The sequence below is a fragment of the Tursiops truncatus genome, chromosome 7 (genome assembly GCF_011762595.2).
Source record: "Tursiops truncatus isolate mTurTru1 chromosome 7, mTurTru1.mat.Y, whole genome shotgun sequence".
Taxonomy (NCBI): Eukaryota; Metazoa; Chordata; class Mammalia; order Artiodactyla; family Delphinidae; genus Tursiops; species Tursiops truncatus.
In genome coordinates this window covers 57,812,635-57,833,103 of record NC_047040.1, presented here as the reverse complement: position 1 = coordinate 57,833,103, position 20,469 = coordinate 57,812,635, and the positions used below count along the sequence as shown (strand labels likewise).

Sequence of the window (20,469 nt, the reverse complement as noted above, 5' to 3'; positions counted from 1 at the left end):
AAATAATTCTGGTAAAACTTAATTCCCACCACCCTATCCACTTATTTATTCTTATTGCTCCCACAATGATCTTTTAAAATTACAAATGTTCAACCATTACTCTCTTCTATTAAAAGTCTTCAGTGACTCCCATTTCCTACAGATAAAGTCCAAGTTCTTAAGCATGAAATACCAGCCTTTCCTGGCATACTTACTGCTAAAACTTCCTGCACCCCCAAGTCCTAGCAGCCTGCCATACACCAAATGTTCCATGCTGTTCTATATATTCCTTCCTTGGCTTTTTCTTCTTCCCCAAATGCTCGTTTTTTTATAATCACATCCTATCCTCTACCTGGCAAACCTATATTCTACCTTTATGAGGCAGCTTAAACGTCTTCCTTTATTGACCCACTGGATAATATCTGGCAGAATTCAAAAGCTCAACAAAAGCTCCTAAATCATATGTAATATTATTTCTTATTGATGTTTTCAATCTGTATGGGTTCTCTTTTATAACAGGTTCTCTTTTATTTGATTTTGCTATAGTTTCTACCATGTGAAGAAAATTCCTATTTTCATAGTTACAAAGTAAATATTTTGGGATGATGTGCTGTTGTTTTTGATGATGCTATACTGTGTAACTGGTATCCATTTTCCCTCCTCACTCCAACCTTCTTCCTTCTTTTAAAACAGGAAAAGAAAACCAGATTTTTATCTGATAAGAACCAGATTCTTATCAGGTACAGTGGTGGCAATGAGAAAACAGATACCAAATATTTAAAAGGTCATTTCACATGACCACTTACACTAGCTCTCCACTAGTCTTTTTACCTTCTTATTTCACTATTTCCAAGAATTCATGGGGTGCTTATGTAATTCTAACAGTTACTTATAGTGAACAACTGTTTTGATAGGTTATAGTTCAAGAATATATAGGAAAAGATGGAGAAAATGCAGGAAATGATTTCATCAGAGGATTAGAACCTTAAAAAAAAAAAAAGTAAATGGAAATTCTGGAACTAAATAACACAGTATATGAAATTAGGAACTCAATGAATGGATTTACAGCCGATCAAAAAGAGCAGAATAAAGGACTAGTGGACTGGAAGACAGGTCAATAGAAAATGTCCAAATTGAAGCTCAGAGAGATGAAAGTCAGGAAGTGAGAAGCTCAGAGGAAAAAAAATTTGGAAAATTCAGGAAATAATTTATGATGAATAAACCTACAGTTATAGTATCATGATATTTAATAATTTTATATTTCTTATAACTATTCTTTTGTATACACTTAACATTTAATAAAAAGGATAATACAAAACATGCACAGTCCTATCTTTTTCACTTGTCACTCCATATGTACAACACTGAACAATTTTTCCTTCTAGTGAGAAAAATTACAGAACGACATAAAATTTTTTTTAAAAAGAATTAGTTCTAAAACTATGAAAATCATACAAAGAAAAATGTTTTCTACAAAACTTCTTAAATTATTTTAGGTTACTTGCAGCTAAATTATTTTAGGTTACTTGCCATGATACCTCATTAAACTATAACTAATACAAATGTTGTCAAAATCAACATACAGAAAACCCCGAAGTCATAGGAAACATTTCATGCTTCATGAGGAATAATCTAGTGCCTGGGAGAGCATCTTATCTTCAACTGCACACTCCAACTATGTGGATGTCTGTCTAGTGTTTCATTGTATAAAAGACTTTGAGGAACAATCATTTGTTCTGAACCAAGGGGTCCATGTGGGCAAGGCAGAAAAGCAGGACAAGGCCTGGCCAGAAATTCAGGCTGAGATGGCGTGTAAGAGAAGATGGTGAAGAAGAAAGTGAGATGTCAACCACAGACGACCTTCCATGCCATGCAATGAAAATCTCCTTGCTGACTGCAAACAATTGATACTGTGACACCACATATACAATACATCCTTGCCGAACTGATACCTCACATTATACACAAAGATCATCAGTAAAGGTTAGGCTTCCCCAGGTATGGGGGAGATGCCAGTGACAGAGGGAGGTGTGGCCTTTGAAACCTTGTGTCCTACTCAACATTACGACTTTGCTGATCACTGCATCAGATTTTAAGACTGATCACTCATGATACCATGGAAGATACATTAGAGGGGTAAGGCTGGATACAGGTAACCTCCTCATGAAACTAATCCAGGAGGTGGCTTGCTTGAAAAGAAGGGGAAATTTTTTTTTTTTTTTTTTTTGCGGTACGCAGGCCTCTCACTGTTGTGGCCTCTCCTGTTGTGGAACACAGGCTCCGGACGCGCAGGCTCAGCGGCCACGGCTCACAGGCACAGCCGCTCTGCGGCATGTGGGATCTTCCCAGACCGGGGCACGAACCTGTGTCCCCTGCATCGGCAGGCGGACTCTCAACCACTGCGCCACCAGGGAAGCCCCAAGAAGGGGAAATTTTGAAAATTACTTAAGAAATAAAAGATTGTTGGGCTTGGCTGTGTGAGATGAGCAAGAAGAAAAAGTTCTTTTAACCATTAGATAATATAGGTACAGTACCTTGGGCTTTCCAGAGTCTATGAAAAGGTATAAAATATGAATAAAAAGATGTGGCTCCAAAACATAAAAGGAAATCTACAGTTAATTTCAAAAGCAATTTATATTTAAAAAAACGAAGTTAACAGCAAAATATATATATTTGATATGGGATATAGTGTTTGATATGGTGTAAGATGGAGGCCTCGAAATGAATAAGGCCAGGCCTACAAACATCTTAAAACAGAACTGAGATAAAAGAAAAATGATGTCTTGTTTTCGGTCTTGCGAATTGGCTAAATAACAGCGTCACCAGCTATTAAAGGGATACAGGTGTTTCAGCGTATCTGGGAGGAAAACTGATCGAGTTCGGTTTTGGACGTATTGTGAGGTTGAGGTGACTATGGAACAACTTGAAATCAAGGACTTATTCCTAATTTTAGGGCCTTTGTTTAACACAGCAAATGCATAATAAACAATGATGGCTGTAAATTCAACTGCCTCCCTACCGCAGTGGATCATGAATTCTGTTAAAAACAGACTGATGTTAACTGGGAGAATCATTAGTTGAAATGGGGAATATCAGATAAGATTAAGAGATATATCAATACAACTTCTATCTCACATTCTGTTTAACACTTCCCTACCATACATCTAGTTCAAAACAAAGAAAATCATATTTCAGCATGTAAATTACTCACGCATACTCACAAATTCCCTACCTCCACTACAAGCCCTTTTACTATTTCTATTCCATGTAAAAACTTTATGATGATTTTCAAAAACAAAAGGAAAGCTGCATGTTACCCCAGACTTATACATTAAAAGCACTGTCATCAATCCCATGTTGCTCTATTCTTCAATCCAATTCTAGGATTTCCTGGGCCAAAGTGGACAGTGAGTGATTATAAAGTCATGAGTAGCATGAGAGAGGGTGAGAGGGTGGGAATGAGGAAGAATTTGGAAGATCTGGGTGCTACTTTTCTCCACATTGAATCCTTGGCCCTAGGGCGTTTGCTGGTGTTATTCAGTAAAAAACAGCGTGATGACCACATTATGAGGCGATGTAGTATAATAGAAAGTACCTGAACTTTGCAATGAGGCGAAATTGAGTTAAAATTCCAGTGATCTCAGAAGAAGGTGGGGAGACGGCAACAAAGGGAAAAGGAAGAGAGTATACAGATTGCTTTGTTTCCTTTCACCCCACCTCCTTCTTGCTTATCTTGGCCCACTAGCCTGTACATCAAGGCTTATCTACCCCAGACACTCAGATGACCATCTATTTGGATATGTGGAATTGTAGAATCCTAGAATTATAAAATGTTAGGAATAGAAAGATGAAGCAGCTGGCTTCAAGAATACCTGTGATTTGCTCCAAATTAGTCGTCTAGCTCATTTAGTGGCAAAATGAATAGGTATTTAAGTTCTCAGCCCAGATTTTTTCCCCTATATACCACAATTTAAACCTGAAAAAGCAACATAATTAAGTAACTGAAGGGGGATTTACGCTTTATAATTTTCCATAAAAGCAGATTTCCAGGAACTGTTAACAAGCTCTATTGTCCAAGTATGCTATTGATTCAGAATTCAGCATGAAGAAATACTAAATTATACCATTCTTTTGCCAGAAAGATTAATAATGAATCTGGTGGATGGGAGTAAGAACAGTCCCTGCTCACTCACCCAGGCATAAGTGATTGGAGAAGGAGTTGGACGTGGTCATATCAGAGTCCTAAGCAATAATATTACCTTTCTCTTCTCTCTCTGTGGCTACCAAAAGAAATGTTATTTCTTTGACCTCTTTATTCAAAGTTTCTACTTTTAAATCTTTTCCAAACAATGCATAAATGAATGCATGAATTAACAAATGAAGGAATGAACAAAGACAATGGATAATTATTCCAAAACTAGAGAGGCAGCAATGTAGAGTGATTAAGAGCATAGACTCTGAAGCCAAATTGTCTGGGTTCAAATACCAGCTACACGAATTATTAAATGTATAACCTTGGCCAAGTTACTCAACCTCTAGGTCCTCTGTTTCCTTATCTGTAAAGTGGAGATAGAAATTGTACACACATCCTAGACCTGTTGTGAAGATTAAATGAGGTTAGAGTCCTGGAAGGAGGTTAGCCCAATGGATAAGCGTGCTATTGTATTATTGCTCTGTTATTATTGCAGGGTTAATGGAAATACTTGTTTCTGGCCACTGTGTTGTAAGCTAAGAACAGCCAAAATGCTAGGCAAAGTTCAGTAGATAGGAAAGAGCCAGGAGTTCCCAAGGAAAGCTGCTTGAACCAAAAGCCAACCCAAGAGAAATGACATCGGCTTTAATTTTACGAGTTACAAAGGTCTTTTCTCTTTAGTTCCTTTCCTTATTCAAGAAATAGATGGGAGCTGATACAGCAGGACAGATGGGAGGGAATGGGTAAGATGACATAGAAGAAAGCAGCTATAATAAAAATGCCTTAGAAGTTTTTCAGTTCTTAATTACTGAGTCTACCATTCATGAGGAACTTTTTAAGAGTCTCAAAGCTATTAAAATGGTAATTAGGTCCCAAGAAAACAAGAACCAATTCAATTACATGCTGGATGCTTTTAAAATTGAAAGCCCTCTATTAAGAGGGTTTTAAATGAGGCACAGTTATAATTACAGGTCCATGACCAACCTTAAAGCCAAAGTGTAGGTTCCTGGCTGACGCTGGCTCTCCCGAATGAGGTAGCTCCCCTCAGCTACACTCAAGAGCTGGTCTGCTGCTTCTCGGGAGATCATGCCATGAAACCTAAGAAACAAAGTCAATTCAGAAACTGCATGCTTTCCACCTTTTTCAATAAAACAAGATAAAACAAAACCTCCCACCTTCTCTTGTTGATTTCTAGACAAAGTACTGCCATAAAATTGAAGGGGAGCAGTTGGGTTTAACTATGCTTGTGTTTCTCTGGGCCTGGCCCGGGGCCCGCTTCTCTGTGGTGACAAGAACAGCACCGAAGTAGCTCTCCAATCCATTTAACAATCACGGAATCAAAATTCACATCCATCTACCGAAGACCAACCACCTGTCTCAAGAGGACAATTCCCTTCTTATGTAGCTGCCTGACCATATGGACATGCTAAAAAACACTCAGCAATGTGTCCCACTTCCCTTCTTCACACCAGTGGCATTGCTCCAAAAATTCTGGCTCAGAGTCTAAGTTGGCAATTTTCCAGGTACCCTGGGTTGCCCTTAATTGGCATGATTGCTCAATAATGTGCATAATCTGCATCACTGCATACTCAAGCCAAAAGCAAACAACTGTAATACTTGCTTTCACTCCCTGCTAAAACCCTATTTTTGATTAACAGAGTAAAAAGGAAGAAGAAGAGTAAACAAAAATAACACACTCCTTATACAAACAGTAGATTCAACCTATAACATTCTGACATAAAACACTGAAAAATTAAAAAACAGCCATGGTAACTAATGATTAATACTAAAAATATAAAACCACCTTATATTCGTATGGTGATGTACAGTTTATAAAGAACTTACACAAATATTATGTCCGTTCATTAACTCAGAGAAAACTGAATTGAACAACTGCTCACATGAGACCGTAGCTTTTAAAGGTACAAAAAACCCAACAGTCCCTTGAATTTGGAATGATATTTTGAAAAGGCCCTGAAATAGCACCTTAATAATTTAAGAACTTTACGAGGGCTCAAGTGGCAACTTTTTGAAATTTTTCTCATGGGAAAGGTTCGGTCTTTCTCAATTTAAGTCTTAAAGCAGTTTGTAGTACATACGCTCAAATCATGATAATTAGAACAAGGAGGTTTAACAATGGGCTCCTAGAATTTCTTATCTCCTTAAATTCCTCAATCTTTCAAAACCAGGTCCACTCTGATTCTGTAGGAGTAAGAAGACAGTAACCTATCTGTGGTAATAACACATATATTAGATTAGCATATTGGTATATTATTTTAAGTTTACATGACACCAACTAATAAAGTTAGTAAAATTTAATATCTCCTTGTTTTTAAAAACCCAATTAATTCAGAAGAAAATCTCATTCAAGGAAACAAATTTTGGAACACAACTTGATGATGGTATTTAAAGACTTTTAAAACTATTCATACCAGCTGACCCAAAATTTCCACCCCAGAAAAAGATTAATGCACTAAGGTATTTCTTACGGTGTTACTTTTAATACTATCGTTTAAAGTCAACCTATATGCCAAAAGCAGAGAAATGACTAAATTATGGTATAACCATAAAGAACACCAGTGGCTCCCCTCAACTCCTAAGCACCTAGGTTCTACTCATAAGAGTCCTGAAAACTCAAACAGAATTTTAGATAATTTAAAAATATTTGTTATATACATTATTGTTTATCTGATATGATCTTCAGCCATGAAAAACAAATGATTTTATTTGGGGAATGATGGGATTATAGGTGATTTTTATACTTTTCCTCGAAGGGTTATATTTCTATTTTTTTTAAATAATCAGAAGAATTAAGGACTTTAAAAATTATTACATTTTTCATAAAATAGAAAAATGCTCATTATTAATATTAAATGGAAAAGTCAGGCTATAAAAAGTATATGTATAATAACTCAATTTTGTAAAAACCAGTAAGAAAATAGATCTTCAGAAGATAATACTTCAAACTGTTAACATTAGTTATTTCTGGGTAGCATGAATTTACTTACAGAAAATTTGGAAAATAAAAGTATAAATGTAGAATAAACCACCATACCTTACTACATGCATACATGTATGTATATGTATCTATATGCTTAATAAACACATACAATCAAATATATACTTTTCCTCATATATATACATCTAGCATTATTTATTTACATATATGGCTTGCATCTTTAACATTATCACGTACACATTTTCCCATGCTATTTTCTTCTCTACACTTATCTTTATTTTCTATATTTTCACCAACTACAACAATTACATTTATAATCAGAAAAATAATTTAACTCATTCAAACTTGAATACCTCCTTCCTCTTGCTTTTATTTTTTTACTAAAAGCATCCATTTACCTGTCTCTCTTATACATTCCAATCTACAAAATGTTTTCTGATAATCCATACTTACTCTCTTCCGTAATACTTTGGTCTATTTTCTACCTATTGGGAAAGAGAAGAAAGGATATTTGTGAAAATGGAAATGTTCAGAACATAACTCAACATTCTGAATATGTGACAAACTAAAGCATATATTAAGAAAAAGAATTAGAATAAGATTAGAAAAATCAGAGTCTGGGGTTCCAGTCCTATCAGCAGATTGACTGTGCCATTTGGACTGGTCACTTCATCTCTCAGACCTTTTTCTTATCTACAAAACACTGTGTGTGTAGAAAGAGTCAGACTAAATTATCTTTCATTTCTAGGATTTTATGAATCTGAAAAAATACTTACATCACTTTATCCAAAAGGTAAAATGAAACATCCATAAACTTAATGCCACGATTGTGTCAGAACAGATTGTGGCTTTCTCTCCCATCCTCTCCCTTCCTGTTACACCATATTCTCCATTCTGTTAACATCTCCATATAATCTTGCCCTTCTGTTCTCCCATCAGCTCTTCCCTCACCACAGTTTATCTCCCATAGCTTTTCATGGCTGGTGTGCTCATTGTACCTAAAGAAAGGTCCAGGAGAATAGATTCTAAGGAATTTTTACTAGGGTAGACTTAAAATATTTGCCCTGTTCATTCAAGAAACATTTATTTAGTGGCAAATAAGTGATAAGCATTGTCCTACTTGTAATATGACAAAAAGTCATTACTCTTTTGAGACTTTCTAATGATGACAGACAATAAATAAGTTTAAAGAAATAAAACAAACGAACACAAATAAGTGCTGTAATGAAAATAAGAATGAGTAACAGAAAAGTGAGGACTAACGAGGTATTTAAGTTGGATGGTCAGGAAAGACCTCTCTGAGACGACATTTAAACTGGGTCCTGACAGGAATGGAATAAGCTTTCCCGAGGAGGTACCTGGGTGACACCATGCACTACATTTATTGAGTTTGTGCTTTGTGCTATAATTACATTTGGAGATCACTTAATCCTCACAATGAGATGAATTATTCTACTGCATCCTCATTAAGATAGTATTATCATTCTCATTTTATTGATGAAGAAAACTGAGAATCAGAGAGGTTAGAGAACTTGTTCAAGGTTTCTTGGTAGAGCCTAAGGTAAAACTGGGATTCTTATTCAGGAATAGCAAGAAGGGCCCAAACCCTTTGTCTGTTTGACACTGACTCATCTGAATTAGTTAAATATGGCAGTTCCCAAAGCTAAACTCAAAGTCTATCCTTTCAGTGACTGTCTTCCCTTCACCTCTACACAGAGCCTGACTACCAAGTCTAGGTTACCTATCCACAGGTCATCAAGGTCTGGTACTGCTTCAGCAAACTTGAGATATTTATTCGTCTTGAATAAATAAATTTTGTATTTCAATGAAATGCAGGATATATAGCATACACTGCTGGCTTATGTAGCCCAGATCATTGTCTTTGAGCTATTTTGGAACTCTGTAAGACGTAGGTAACTGACACACACACACACACACACACACACACACACACACACACACTTTTCCTGTGTGGTAGTGGTTTTACTGACTTCTTCTCAGGGGAAAAACAGGTTTTGTCTTTAACTACAACTCATCTCAACATTCCTTGAATTCCTATAAATATACGCTATTTTGACTTTTCCCTTTGAACTGATTATTAACATCTGCCTGGTTCCCTCATATCACATGAGAAAATACATTTTTATGGCGGGGGCGGCTGCGTTGAGTCTTCGTTGCAGCTCACGGGCTTCTCTCTTGTTGTGGTGAGAAAATACAGTTTTAACACATGTTCATCTTCATTTCTGTAGGAGAGACACGACTTTACCTCTTCCTGAACGTTATATTTAAATAATACTTTACCCTTCAGGAATCTTCTGTTGTCTGCTGAGGTTGTAGTCAGGTTATTTATATTCTCAAAGTAAATTCCACCTGATTTGGTCTTATTGCATAATTTCTCTGCTCATAAAACTCAGTGTACTAAAAATATACCAGTTGGTCCCTATAGCTACAGAGGATGGCTATTCTATTTTTAGGTCCAGAGCTTATTAGAGTAGGGTCATGCATCTACTTTTGTTTGAAAGCAAACTTTTGCTTTTGAGAAAAAAATTCAATGTTTAGGTCTTAAATAATTAATTTACGGTTCTACAGTATTATATGGTGAAATGTTATCCAGAAGAACAATTTTGCAGTGTCTATTCAAACTAAAAATGTGCAAACCCTCAGTATTTACTGTACAGGAACACTCGCACATGTACACATGTAAACATATATGAGAATGTTCACTGAAGCACTGTTCACAGTCATTTTAAAAATGGAAGTAAATATATACCAATAGGGGAATAACTAAACTGCTTTATAGTATAAATAACATGCATGGTTTTAAGGAATGATGTAGAACTACAGGAACTAACATGAAGAGGTCACCAAGACAAACTATTGAATAGTATAGTTATAAGCTATAAAATAAGTAATACAGTACGACACCACTTAGGAAAAGCACATGCACATGCAATAATATATATTTATAGCATAGAGAGATATCTGGAAAAATATATACCAAATTCAAATGGTACCTATAGGAAGCTGGGAGGTAACTGAACTGAGGGACCCAAGGGAATAGTAAAAAAGGGACTTTAGTAGTGTCTGTAAAAAAATTTTTTTAATAAAGAACGTCACCTTTAAAAAAACAGAAATCAAGATTAACTTCCATACAACCTAACAGTGGAGTCTCAGACACATTAGGATGGGGGCCCCCAACATTTTGAGAAGACGAGATCATGGCCTTTCCGTCAAATCACGAGATCTTTGCAGGTGGTTGAAGGTAAAATACTTTATCAGGCCTATGTGACTGAGGTAAAAAGAGGAAAGTTCTTGAATACACTCTACTCATTGATGAAAATCCTGGACAAGCAGTGAAGGCTGAGGGGCTGGTGGTGGCCCCAAGTGGTGTGTGGCAGCCCAATGGTGTTGAAACTGAGCAGGGCCCTCCCAGGTACAAAAGCTTCTCCATAACCCCCATTTCTTGTTTGTAGAAAAAGGCTTCAGTCTCCCAGGCCCTTTCCTGAGTTCCAAGGAACAGACTCAAACAGTTACTAATTAGGGATGTGAAGAAATGCAGAGGAAAAGCAGTCAACAAACATAGTTCAGCAATAGAGTCCTAGTTCCTCCTCAAAGGATATACACAACAATCTGACATATATTTTTGAGTTGTTCTACAGGAACTAAGACCCATACACAGATGGAGGATGGTGACTATGTGCTGACCACAAGCATGCAGACCCTAGACTGACTGGAATCAGAGGGTTGATGATTAAAATTCTTGAAACACCGCCCCATGACCTCACCACCAGCCAATCAAAAGAAAGCCATGCACCCTGCAGCACTCACCCAAAATGCTGCCTTTAAAATCCTTTCCCTGAAAGCCATCAGCGAGTTCAGTTCTTTTGACCATGAGGTGCCCGTTCTATTTGCTTGGCCGTGCAGTAAACGTTGTACTTCTCTTTACCACAACCCAGTGTCAATAAGGTGGCTTTGCTATGTGGGTGAGTGGACCCAAGTTTGGTTCAGTAATAGTGTTACAACCCAAGACAAATACTGATTATTTATTTGATACTCCTGCATTGGTCCACAATATGTTTCCATTGATTACCTAAGTAATCATCTTGATGACACAATTGATTTTGGCCTTATATTGCTGAATAATTATATTCCTTTACGCAAAAGAATCTTGAATTAAAAGAAATTAAGTAAACATTGTTGATTAATACAGTACTGTTACAATAAGCAGTAAGTCCAAAATAAAATTCACACACCAATTATATCTTTTCTGCATTTTTATAACGGGAATGTCAAATAAAACTCCAATTTAAAATAATTCTTTTTTTCTCATATCTAGATAGTGAAGGGGATCAGAATATGCCACCCCAAGATATGCCTCTTTAGCATAAGGATTATTTTGAGCTGAAGGCAATTAAGAAAGAGCAAACACAGGAGGAGCAATCTGCCCTCCACATTTCGGCCTAAAAGTAGGGCATAGATTTAATTTCCCCTTGTAAAGGTGTCCTCCTCTCCCAAAGCAGAAGGAGGAGAACAGAAGGACTTGAGAGACACCCAAGATGACTTGAATCTGCATAATAACCCTTACTAAACAACCCTTATTTACTATACATTACCTAATCACCTTCCCACAATTTACCACCTCCCTCAGAAGCCTAGACTCCCTTTTCCTTTGTCTCTTGTGCACACTTTATCACCCTTTATTAAAATGGCATAAAAGCCCCTGGGTGTAACTGCCTCTTTGGGGCTTTTATTTACCTGCTGTGAGCCCCTCCTTACCCAAATGCACATGAAATAAATCTTTTCTCCTGTTAATGTCTCTTTTGTAAGTTTAATTTGTAGGCCCCAGCCACTAAACTTAAGAGGGTGGAGAAGTTTCTCCTCCCCAACTACAGCATTTGGATGTCTTAGATATCATTATTTAAGAACTGACTTGGAATAGTCTTTTCAAAATCACAGACAGTGCAGCATTACACTAATAATCAAAATAAAGGATTAGTCAGTAATATAACCACCTTACAACCAATTTGAAATTGATTCAATTGAAATCATACAAATAATGATTATGAATGATCACAAACGAGTTTACCTGCAAATAGATCAAACTGGGAATTTAAATGTTATATGCAATAATAAAACTATGCTATGTGCATATAAACATTAATATGCTTATTTCTAAGTTTTTAAAGTGCATAATAACAGTCAATGAACTTTTTTCAGATTAAAACTGGTTGAAGTCAATATGACTAAGTAAGACATGATTTTACATTAGTACTTGTGCTGAATTATATGCTTTGCTTTCTCTAATTTTCTATATTTAGTAGGTAACATTTCTTTTATGATAGCATATCATGGGTAGAAAAAATGGGAAATGAGGAGAACAAAAAATTCCTAAATAAAAATAAAAGGTGACAAGCCTCTTAGATAGCCTAATCCACCAAAGGGCAGAAGCAAGAAGAACTACAATCCTGCAGCCTGTGGAACAAAAACCACATTCACAGAAAGACAGACAAGATGAAAAGGCAGAGGGCTATGTACCAGATGAAGGAACAAGATAAAACCCCAGAAAAACAACTAAATGAGGTGGAGATAGGCAACCTTCCAGAAAAAAAAATCAGAATAATGATAGTGAAGATGATCCAGGACCTCGGAAAAAGAATGGAGGCAAAGATCAAGGAGATGCAGGAAATGTTTAACAAAGACCTAGAAGAATTAAAGAACAAACAAACAGAGATAAACATTACAATAACTGAAATGAAAACTACACTAGAAGGAATCAATAGCAGAATAACTGACGCAGAAGAACTGATAAGTGACCTGGAAGACAGAATGGTGGAATTCACTGCTGTGGAACAGAATAAAGAAAAAAGAATGAAAAGAAATGAAGACAGCCTAAGAGACCTCTGGGACAACATTAAACGCAACAACATTCACATTATACGGGTCCCAGAAGAAGAGAGAGAGAAAGGACCCGAGAAAATATTTGAAGAGATTATAGTCGAAAACTTCCCTAACATGGGAAAGGAAATAGCCACCCAAGTCCAGGAAGCACAGGATAAACCCAAGGAGAAACACGCTGAGACACATAGTAATCAAATTGGCAAAAATTAAAGACAAAGAAAAATTATTGAAAGGAGCAAGGGAAAAATGACAAATAACATACAAGGGAACTCCCATAAGGTTAACAGCTGATTTCTCAGCAGAAACTCTACAAGCCAGAAGGGACTGGCATGATATACTTAAAGTGATGAAAGGGAAGAACCTACAACCAAGATAACTCTACCTGGCAAGGATCTCATTTAGATTCGATGGAGAAATCAAAAGCTTTACAGACAAGCAAAAGCTAAGAGAATTCAGCACCACCAAACCAGCTCTACAATAAATGCTAAAGGAACTTCTCTAACTGGGAAACACAAGAGAAGAAAAGGACCTACAAAAACAAACCCAAAACAATTAAGAAAATGGTCAAAGGAACATACATATCAATAATTACCTTAAACGTGAATGGATTAAATGCTCCAACCAAAAGACACAGGCTTGCTGAATGGATACAAAAACAAGACCCATATATATGCTGTCTGCAAGAGACCCACTTCAGACCTAGGGACACATACAGACTGAAAGTCTGGGGATGGAAAAAGATATTCCATGCAAATGGAAATCGAAAGAAAGCTGGAGTAGCAATACTCATATCAGATAAAATAAACTTTAAAATAAAGACTGTAAGGGCTTCCCTGGTGGCGCAGTGGTTGAGAGTCCGCCTGCCGATGCAGGGGACACAGGTTCGTGCCCTGGTCCGGGAAGATCCCACATGCCACGGAGCGGCTGGGCCTGTGAGCCCTGACCGCTGAGCCTGCGTGTCCGGAGCCTGTGCTCCGCAACGGGAGAGGCCACAACAGTGAGGGGCCCGCATACTGCAAAAAAATAATAATAAAAATAAAGGCTGTTACAAGAGACAAGGAAGGACACTGCATAATGATCAAGGGATCCGTCCAAGAAGAAGATATAACAATTATAAATATATATGCACCCAACATAGGAGCACCTCAATACATAAGGCAACTGCTAACACCTATAAAAGAGGAAATCAACAGTAACAATAATAGTGGGGGACTTTAACACCTCACTTACACCAATGGACAGATCACCCAAAATGCAAATAAATAAGGAAACAGAAGCTTTAAACGACACAGTAGACCAGATAGATTTAATTGATATTTACAGGACATTACATCCAAAAACAGCAGATTACACTTTCTTCTCAAGTGCACATGGAACATTCTCCAGGATATGTCATATCTTGGGTCACAAATCAAGCCTCAGTAAATTTAAGAAAATTGCAATCACATCAAGCATCCTTTCTGACCACAACGCTATGAGATTAGAAATGAATTAAAGGGAAAAAAATGTAAAAAAAACAAACACATGGAGGCTAAACAATATGTTACTAAATAATCAAGAGATCACTGAAGAAACCAAAGAGGAAACCAAAAAATACCTAGAGACAAATGACAATGAAAACACGACGATCCTAAGCCTACGGGATGCAGCAAAAGCAGTTCTAGGGTGGGATAGGGACGGTGGGTTAGGGAGGGTGGGATAGGGAAGGTGGGAGGGAGGGACACGCAAGAGGGAAGAGATATGGGAACATATGTATATGTATAACTGATTCACTTTGTTATAAAGCAGAAACTAACACACCATTGTAAAGCAATTATACTCCAATAAAGATGCAAAAAAAAAAAAAACAGCAGTTCTAAGAGGGAAGTTTATAGCTATACAAGCCTACCTCAAGAAAGAAGAAAAATCTCAAATAAACAATCTAACCTTACACCTAAAGGAACTAGAGAAAGAAAAACAAACAAAACCCAAAGTTAGCAGAAGGAAAGAAATCATAAAGATCAGAGCAGAAATAAATGAAACAGAAACAAAGAAAACAATAGCAAAAATCAATAAAACTAAAAGCTGGTTCTTTGAGAAGATAAACAAAATTGATAAAACATTTGCCAGACTCATCAAGAAAAAGCAGGAGAGGACTCAAATCAATAAAATTAGAAATGAAAAAGGAGAAGTTACAACAGACACCGCAGAAATATAAAGCATCTTAAGAGACTACTACAAGCAACTCTGTGCCAATAAAATGGACAACCTGGAAGAAATGGACAAATTCTTAGAAAGGCATAAGCTTCCAAGACTGAACCAGGAAGAAATAGAAAATATGAACAGACCAATCACGAGTAATGAAATTGAAACTGTGATTAAAAATCTTCCAACAAACAAAAGTCCAGGACCAGATGGCTTCACAGATGAATTCTATCAAACATTTAGAGAAGAGCTAACACCCATCCTTCTCAAACTCTTCCAAAAAATTGCAGAGGAAGGAACACTCACAAACTGATTCTAGGAGGCCACCATCACCCTGATACCAAAACCAGACAAAGACACTACCAAAAAAGAAAATTACAGACCAATATCATTCATGAATATAGATGCAAAAATCCTCAACAAAATACTAGCAAACAGAATCCAACAATACATTAAAAGGATCATACACCATGATCAAGTGGGATTTATCCCAGGGATGCAAGGATTCTTCAATATACGCAAAGTCAATCAATGTGATACACGATATTTACAAATTGAAGAATAAAAACCATATGATCATCTCAATAGATGCAGAAAAAGCTTTTGACAAAATTCAACACCCATTTATGATAAAAACTCTCCAGAAAGTGGGCATAGAGGGAACCTACCTCAACATAATAAAGGCCATATACGGCGAACCCACAGCAAACATCATTCTCAATGGTGAAAAACTCTGTCCACTAATGTGGACACTCTCACCACTATTATTCAACATAGTTTTGGAAGTCATAGCCACGGCAGTCAGAGAAGAAAAAGAAATAAAAGGAATAAAAATTGGAAAAGAAAAAGTAAAACTGTCACTGTTTGAAGATGACACGATACTACACCTAGAGAATCTTAAAGATGCCACCAGAAAACTCCTAGAGCTAATCAATGAATTTGGTAAAGTTGCAGGATACAAAATTAATGCACAGAAGTCTCTTGCATTCCTATACACTAGTGATGAAAAATCTGAAAGAGAAATTAAGGAAACACTCCCATTTACCATTGCAACAAAAAGAATAAAATACCTAGGAATAAACCTACCTAGGAAGACAAAAGATCTTTATGCAGAAAACTATAAGACACTGATGAAAGAAATCAAAGATGATACCAACAGATGGAGAGATATACCATGTTCTTGGATTGGAAGAATCAATATTGTGAAACTGACTACACTACGCAAAACAATCTACAGATTCAATGCAATCCCTACCAAATTACCAATGGCATTTTTTACAGAACTAGAACAAAAAATCTTAAAATTTGTACGGAGACACTAAAGACCCCGAATAGCCAAAGCAGTCTTGAGGGAAAAAAGACAGGGCTGGAGGAATCAGACTCCCTGACTTCAGACTATACTACAAAGCTACAGTAATCAAGATAGTATGGTACTGGCACAAAAACAGAAACATACATCAATGGAACAAGATAGAAAGCTCAGAGATAAACCCACACACCTATGGTCACCTAATCTATGACAAAGGAGGCAAGGACATACAATGGAGAAAAGACAGTCTCTTCAATAAGTGGTGCTTGGAAAACTGGACAGCTACATGTAAAAGAATGAAATTAGAACACTCCCTAACAACATACACTAAAATAAACTCAACATGGATCGAGACCTAAATGTAAGACCAGATACTATAAAACTCTTAGAGGAAACCATAGGAAGAACACTCTTTGACATAAATCACAGCAAGATCTGTTTTGATCCACCTCCTAGAGTAATGGAAATAAAAACAAAAATAAACAAATGGGACCTAATGAAACTTCAAAGCTTTTGCACAGCAAAGGAAACCATAAACAAGACGAAACGACAACCCTCAGAATGGGAGAAAATACTTGCAAAGCAATCAATGGACAGAAGATTAATCTCCAAAATACATAAACAGCTTATGTAGCTCAATATTAAAAAAAAAACAAACAACTCAATCCAAAAATGGGCAGAAGACCTAAATAGACATTTCTCTAAAGACATACAGATGGCCAAGAAGCATATGAAAAGCTGCTCAACATCACTAATTATTAGAGAAATGCAAATCAAAACTACAATAAGGTATCACCTCACACCAGTTAGAATGGGCATCATCAGAAAATCTACAAACAACAAATGCTAGAGAGGGTATGGAGAAAAGGGAACCCTCTTGCACTGTTGGTGGGAATGTAATTTGATACAGCCACTATGGAGAACAGTATGGAGTTTCCTTAAAAAAACTAAAAATAGAATTACCATATGATCCAGCAATCCCACTACTGGGCATATACCCAGAGAAAACCATAATTCAAAAAGACACATGCACCCCAATGGTCATTGCAGAACTATTTACAACAGCCAGGACATGGAAGCAACCTAAATGCCCATCGACAGATGAATGGATAAAGAAGATGTGGTACATATATACAATGGAATATTACTCAGCCATAAAAAGGAACGAAATTGGGTCATTTGTTAAGACATGGATAGATCTAGAGACTGTCATACAGAGTGAAGTAAGTCAGAAAGCGAAAAACAAATATCGTATATTAACGCATATATGCGGAACCTAGAAAAATGGTACAGATGAACCGGTTGGCAGGGCAGAAATTGAGACACAGATGTAGAGAACAAACATATGGACACCAAGGGGGGAAAGCGGCAGGGGGGCGGGGGTGGGATGAATTGGGAGATTGGGATTAACATGTATACACTGATGTGTATGAAACTGATGACTAATAAGGACCTGCTGTATTTAAAAAAAAAAGTGCCTTCTTGATAAAATGTTTAAAATTTAAAAAAATAAATTAAAAATAAAATTAGTAACATGAAACACTTTATAATTACTGAGACGAGACTGCCTACAAAAGCCTTTAGATTCAGAAAGATCTTTGATTTAAGAGCATCTTGAAGTGAACACAGATAACTTTTAATACAGAAACAAGATAAGGCAGAGATTATTTTAATGATGTAGTTTCAGGATAGATTATCTTTCTGTAATACTAATCACAGAATTGCTTTAAAGCACTGCAACAGTTATGGATCTCCCTAAATGCTTGGCAGGATGCCTTTGTGCACTCATTTACTAAAGGTGGCTTTTGGACCTTAAAGCGTCCTTCAGAAATATTATTTTCTAGTTATTTTAAATAACTCTCTTAGAAGATTCTGCTGTCTTTCACCAGTATTCTTATCAAATAAAATAAAATGTAAAGTTAAGTTTATCTAAGAGGCCAGGAACAGAACAGAATTAAATGAACTGGCACTAGAAGAGGGGAAAGGAAACAGGAAAAGACCCAGTTTCAGACAAGTGATTATGATTCAGGTCTTTGCCAACTCTCTCAATAACGTATGTGGTTGTGATTGGTATGTCTATTCTGGAAAACAATGCTTATGAGTAACTCATTTTGTAGCTTGAGAAGAGAAATTTAGGTGTAGCGTCAAGTTTCTGAAGGTTGAAGTTAAAGTTTCCTAAGGTTGTTATGTGGGGAAGGATTTGACTGATTCTGCAAAAGTCCAAGGACAAAACTAGAATTGAAACTAGAAGGTTCAGAGAGAGAGCATTTAATACAGCTGAAGAACAAACCTTCTTTCAGCTAGAGCTCTTTGAAGACAGAATGGCTACAACGAAGTCATTAATTCCCCTGGAAGGCACAAAGCTATCTCAGAGATACGGTATAGATGTTGGACTGGATGGTCTCTTAAAACATCCTATGATTCTACTGAAACAGGACCTTAGACAAACTATTGGTATTCAAGCTTCTAAACTTGTCCTATACAAATCATAGCCCTCAATACATGATAGTTGACAATTTTGACAGTTCTCTGAAACAGAGAAAATGGTGGATCATCATAGTGAACTAAGACATGATTAAGAAATGTAATGGAGGATTTCCCTGGTGGCACAGTGGTTGAGAGTCCGCCTGCCGATGCAGGGGACACAGGTTCGTGTCCCGGTCCGGGAGGATCCCACATGCCGCGAAGCGGCTGGGCCCGTGAGCCATGGCCGCTGAGCCTGCGCGTCCGGAGGCTGTGCTCCGCAACGGGAGAGGCCACAACAGTGAGAGGCCCCCGTACCGCAAAAACAAACAACAAACAAAAAAGAAATGTAACAGAAAAACACGAGTCCATTTCTACTAATCGTCTCTCTTTATGCCCATGAATAAAGAGCTCATCTTAGTTCAAAGATGAATATTTGAGAGGATGAGTAAAGTGAAGTCATCAGAACCTGTACGGGTGGAAAATGACAAGCATAGCAGACAAGGATAAGTGAAGAAGAAAAACTTCAATTTGCTAATAAGCAGATAAAGTAGTAGGACAAGTAACTACCTAAAGCAAAATCAGCAATGTAGAAGCTTAGTTGAACAATCTCTCCTCAGAAACTCCTTGGAACTTTCTTTTTAACTCTCTCAGGAATAACTCAAAAGTCAAATTTATTTGTCAAAACATCTTCAAGATGTTATTTTTTGCAATATCATAACTAAAGACTTGCAGTGCTAAACATATACCAGTCTCAGCAGCAGTGGGCAACACAGTTGAATCTTCAAAGATGAGTAAAGGGCCAAACGGAGTCTGGTCTCTGTGCTGCCTCAGTACCTAGCTGGTGATGACTCCTCTGTGGGAGGGCTGAGTACTCCAGGTCTCCCTCCAGGAGATTACTCCATACCAGGGCATGCATGAAGTATCCTCTTTTTTCAAAGATTTTAAAGAAAAGTGTGCTGACTTAACATCTCTGTAGGTCAGAATCATTTGTGGGCTTCCTATACATACAGATTTCTGAGCTCCGTTACCAAAGATCATACTTCAAAAGGTCTGAGAAGGGGCCTGAACATATGTATGTTTTTAAAGGATCTAGAGGTGATTCTGATGCCCTTCCAGGATTGAGAAGGCGTGGTTAAGGAGGTAGGTGCAGGGGGGGGAAAAAAAAAAAGGTAATCTCGGGACTTCCCTGGTGGCGCAGTGGTTAAGAATCTGCCTGCCAATGCAGGGGACATGGGTTTGAGCACTGGTCCGGGATGATCCCACATGCCTCGGAGCAACTAAGCCCATGCGCCACAACTACTGAGCCCGCATGCCACAACTACTGAGCCCTCGTGCTGAAACTACTGAAGCCTGCGTGCCTAGAGCCCGTGCTTCGCAACAAGAGAAGCCACCACAATGAGAAGTCCACACACCGCAATGAAGAGTAGCCTCTCTCTCACTGCAACTAGAGAAAGCCTGTACGCAGCAACGAAGACCCAATGC

General features: G+C 37.3%; 1 protein-coding gene across 4 annotated transcripts in view; it reads right to left on the bottom strand.

Annotated features, from left to right (window-relative positions):
• The window catches only part of CHN1 (chimerin 1), a 176,367-nt gene that overhangs the window by 102,504 nt on the left and 53,394 nt on the right, over positions 1-20,469 (bottom strand). For 2 of the 4 annotated variants that reach the window (XM_073807549.1, XM_073807548.1), the window contains exon 4: positions 5,156-5,269. The exons of 1 other annotated variant lie outside the window; for it this stretch is intronic. In XM_073807549.1, the coding sequence (XP_073663650.1) occupies positions 5,156-5,269 (114 nt within the window). Of the gene's footprint in view, positions 1-5,155; positions 5,270-7,583; positions 7,616-20,469 lie in introns of all 4 variants that reach the window. One more of the 4 variants, XM_019922598.3, reaches the window with a different exon arrangement.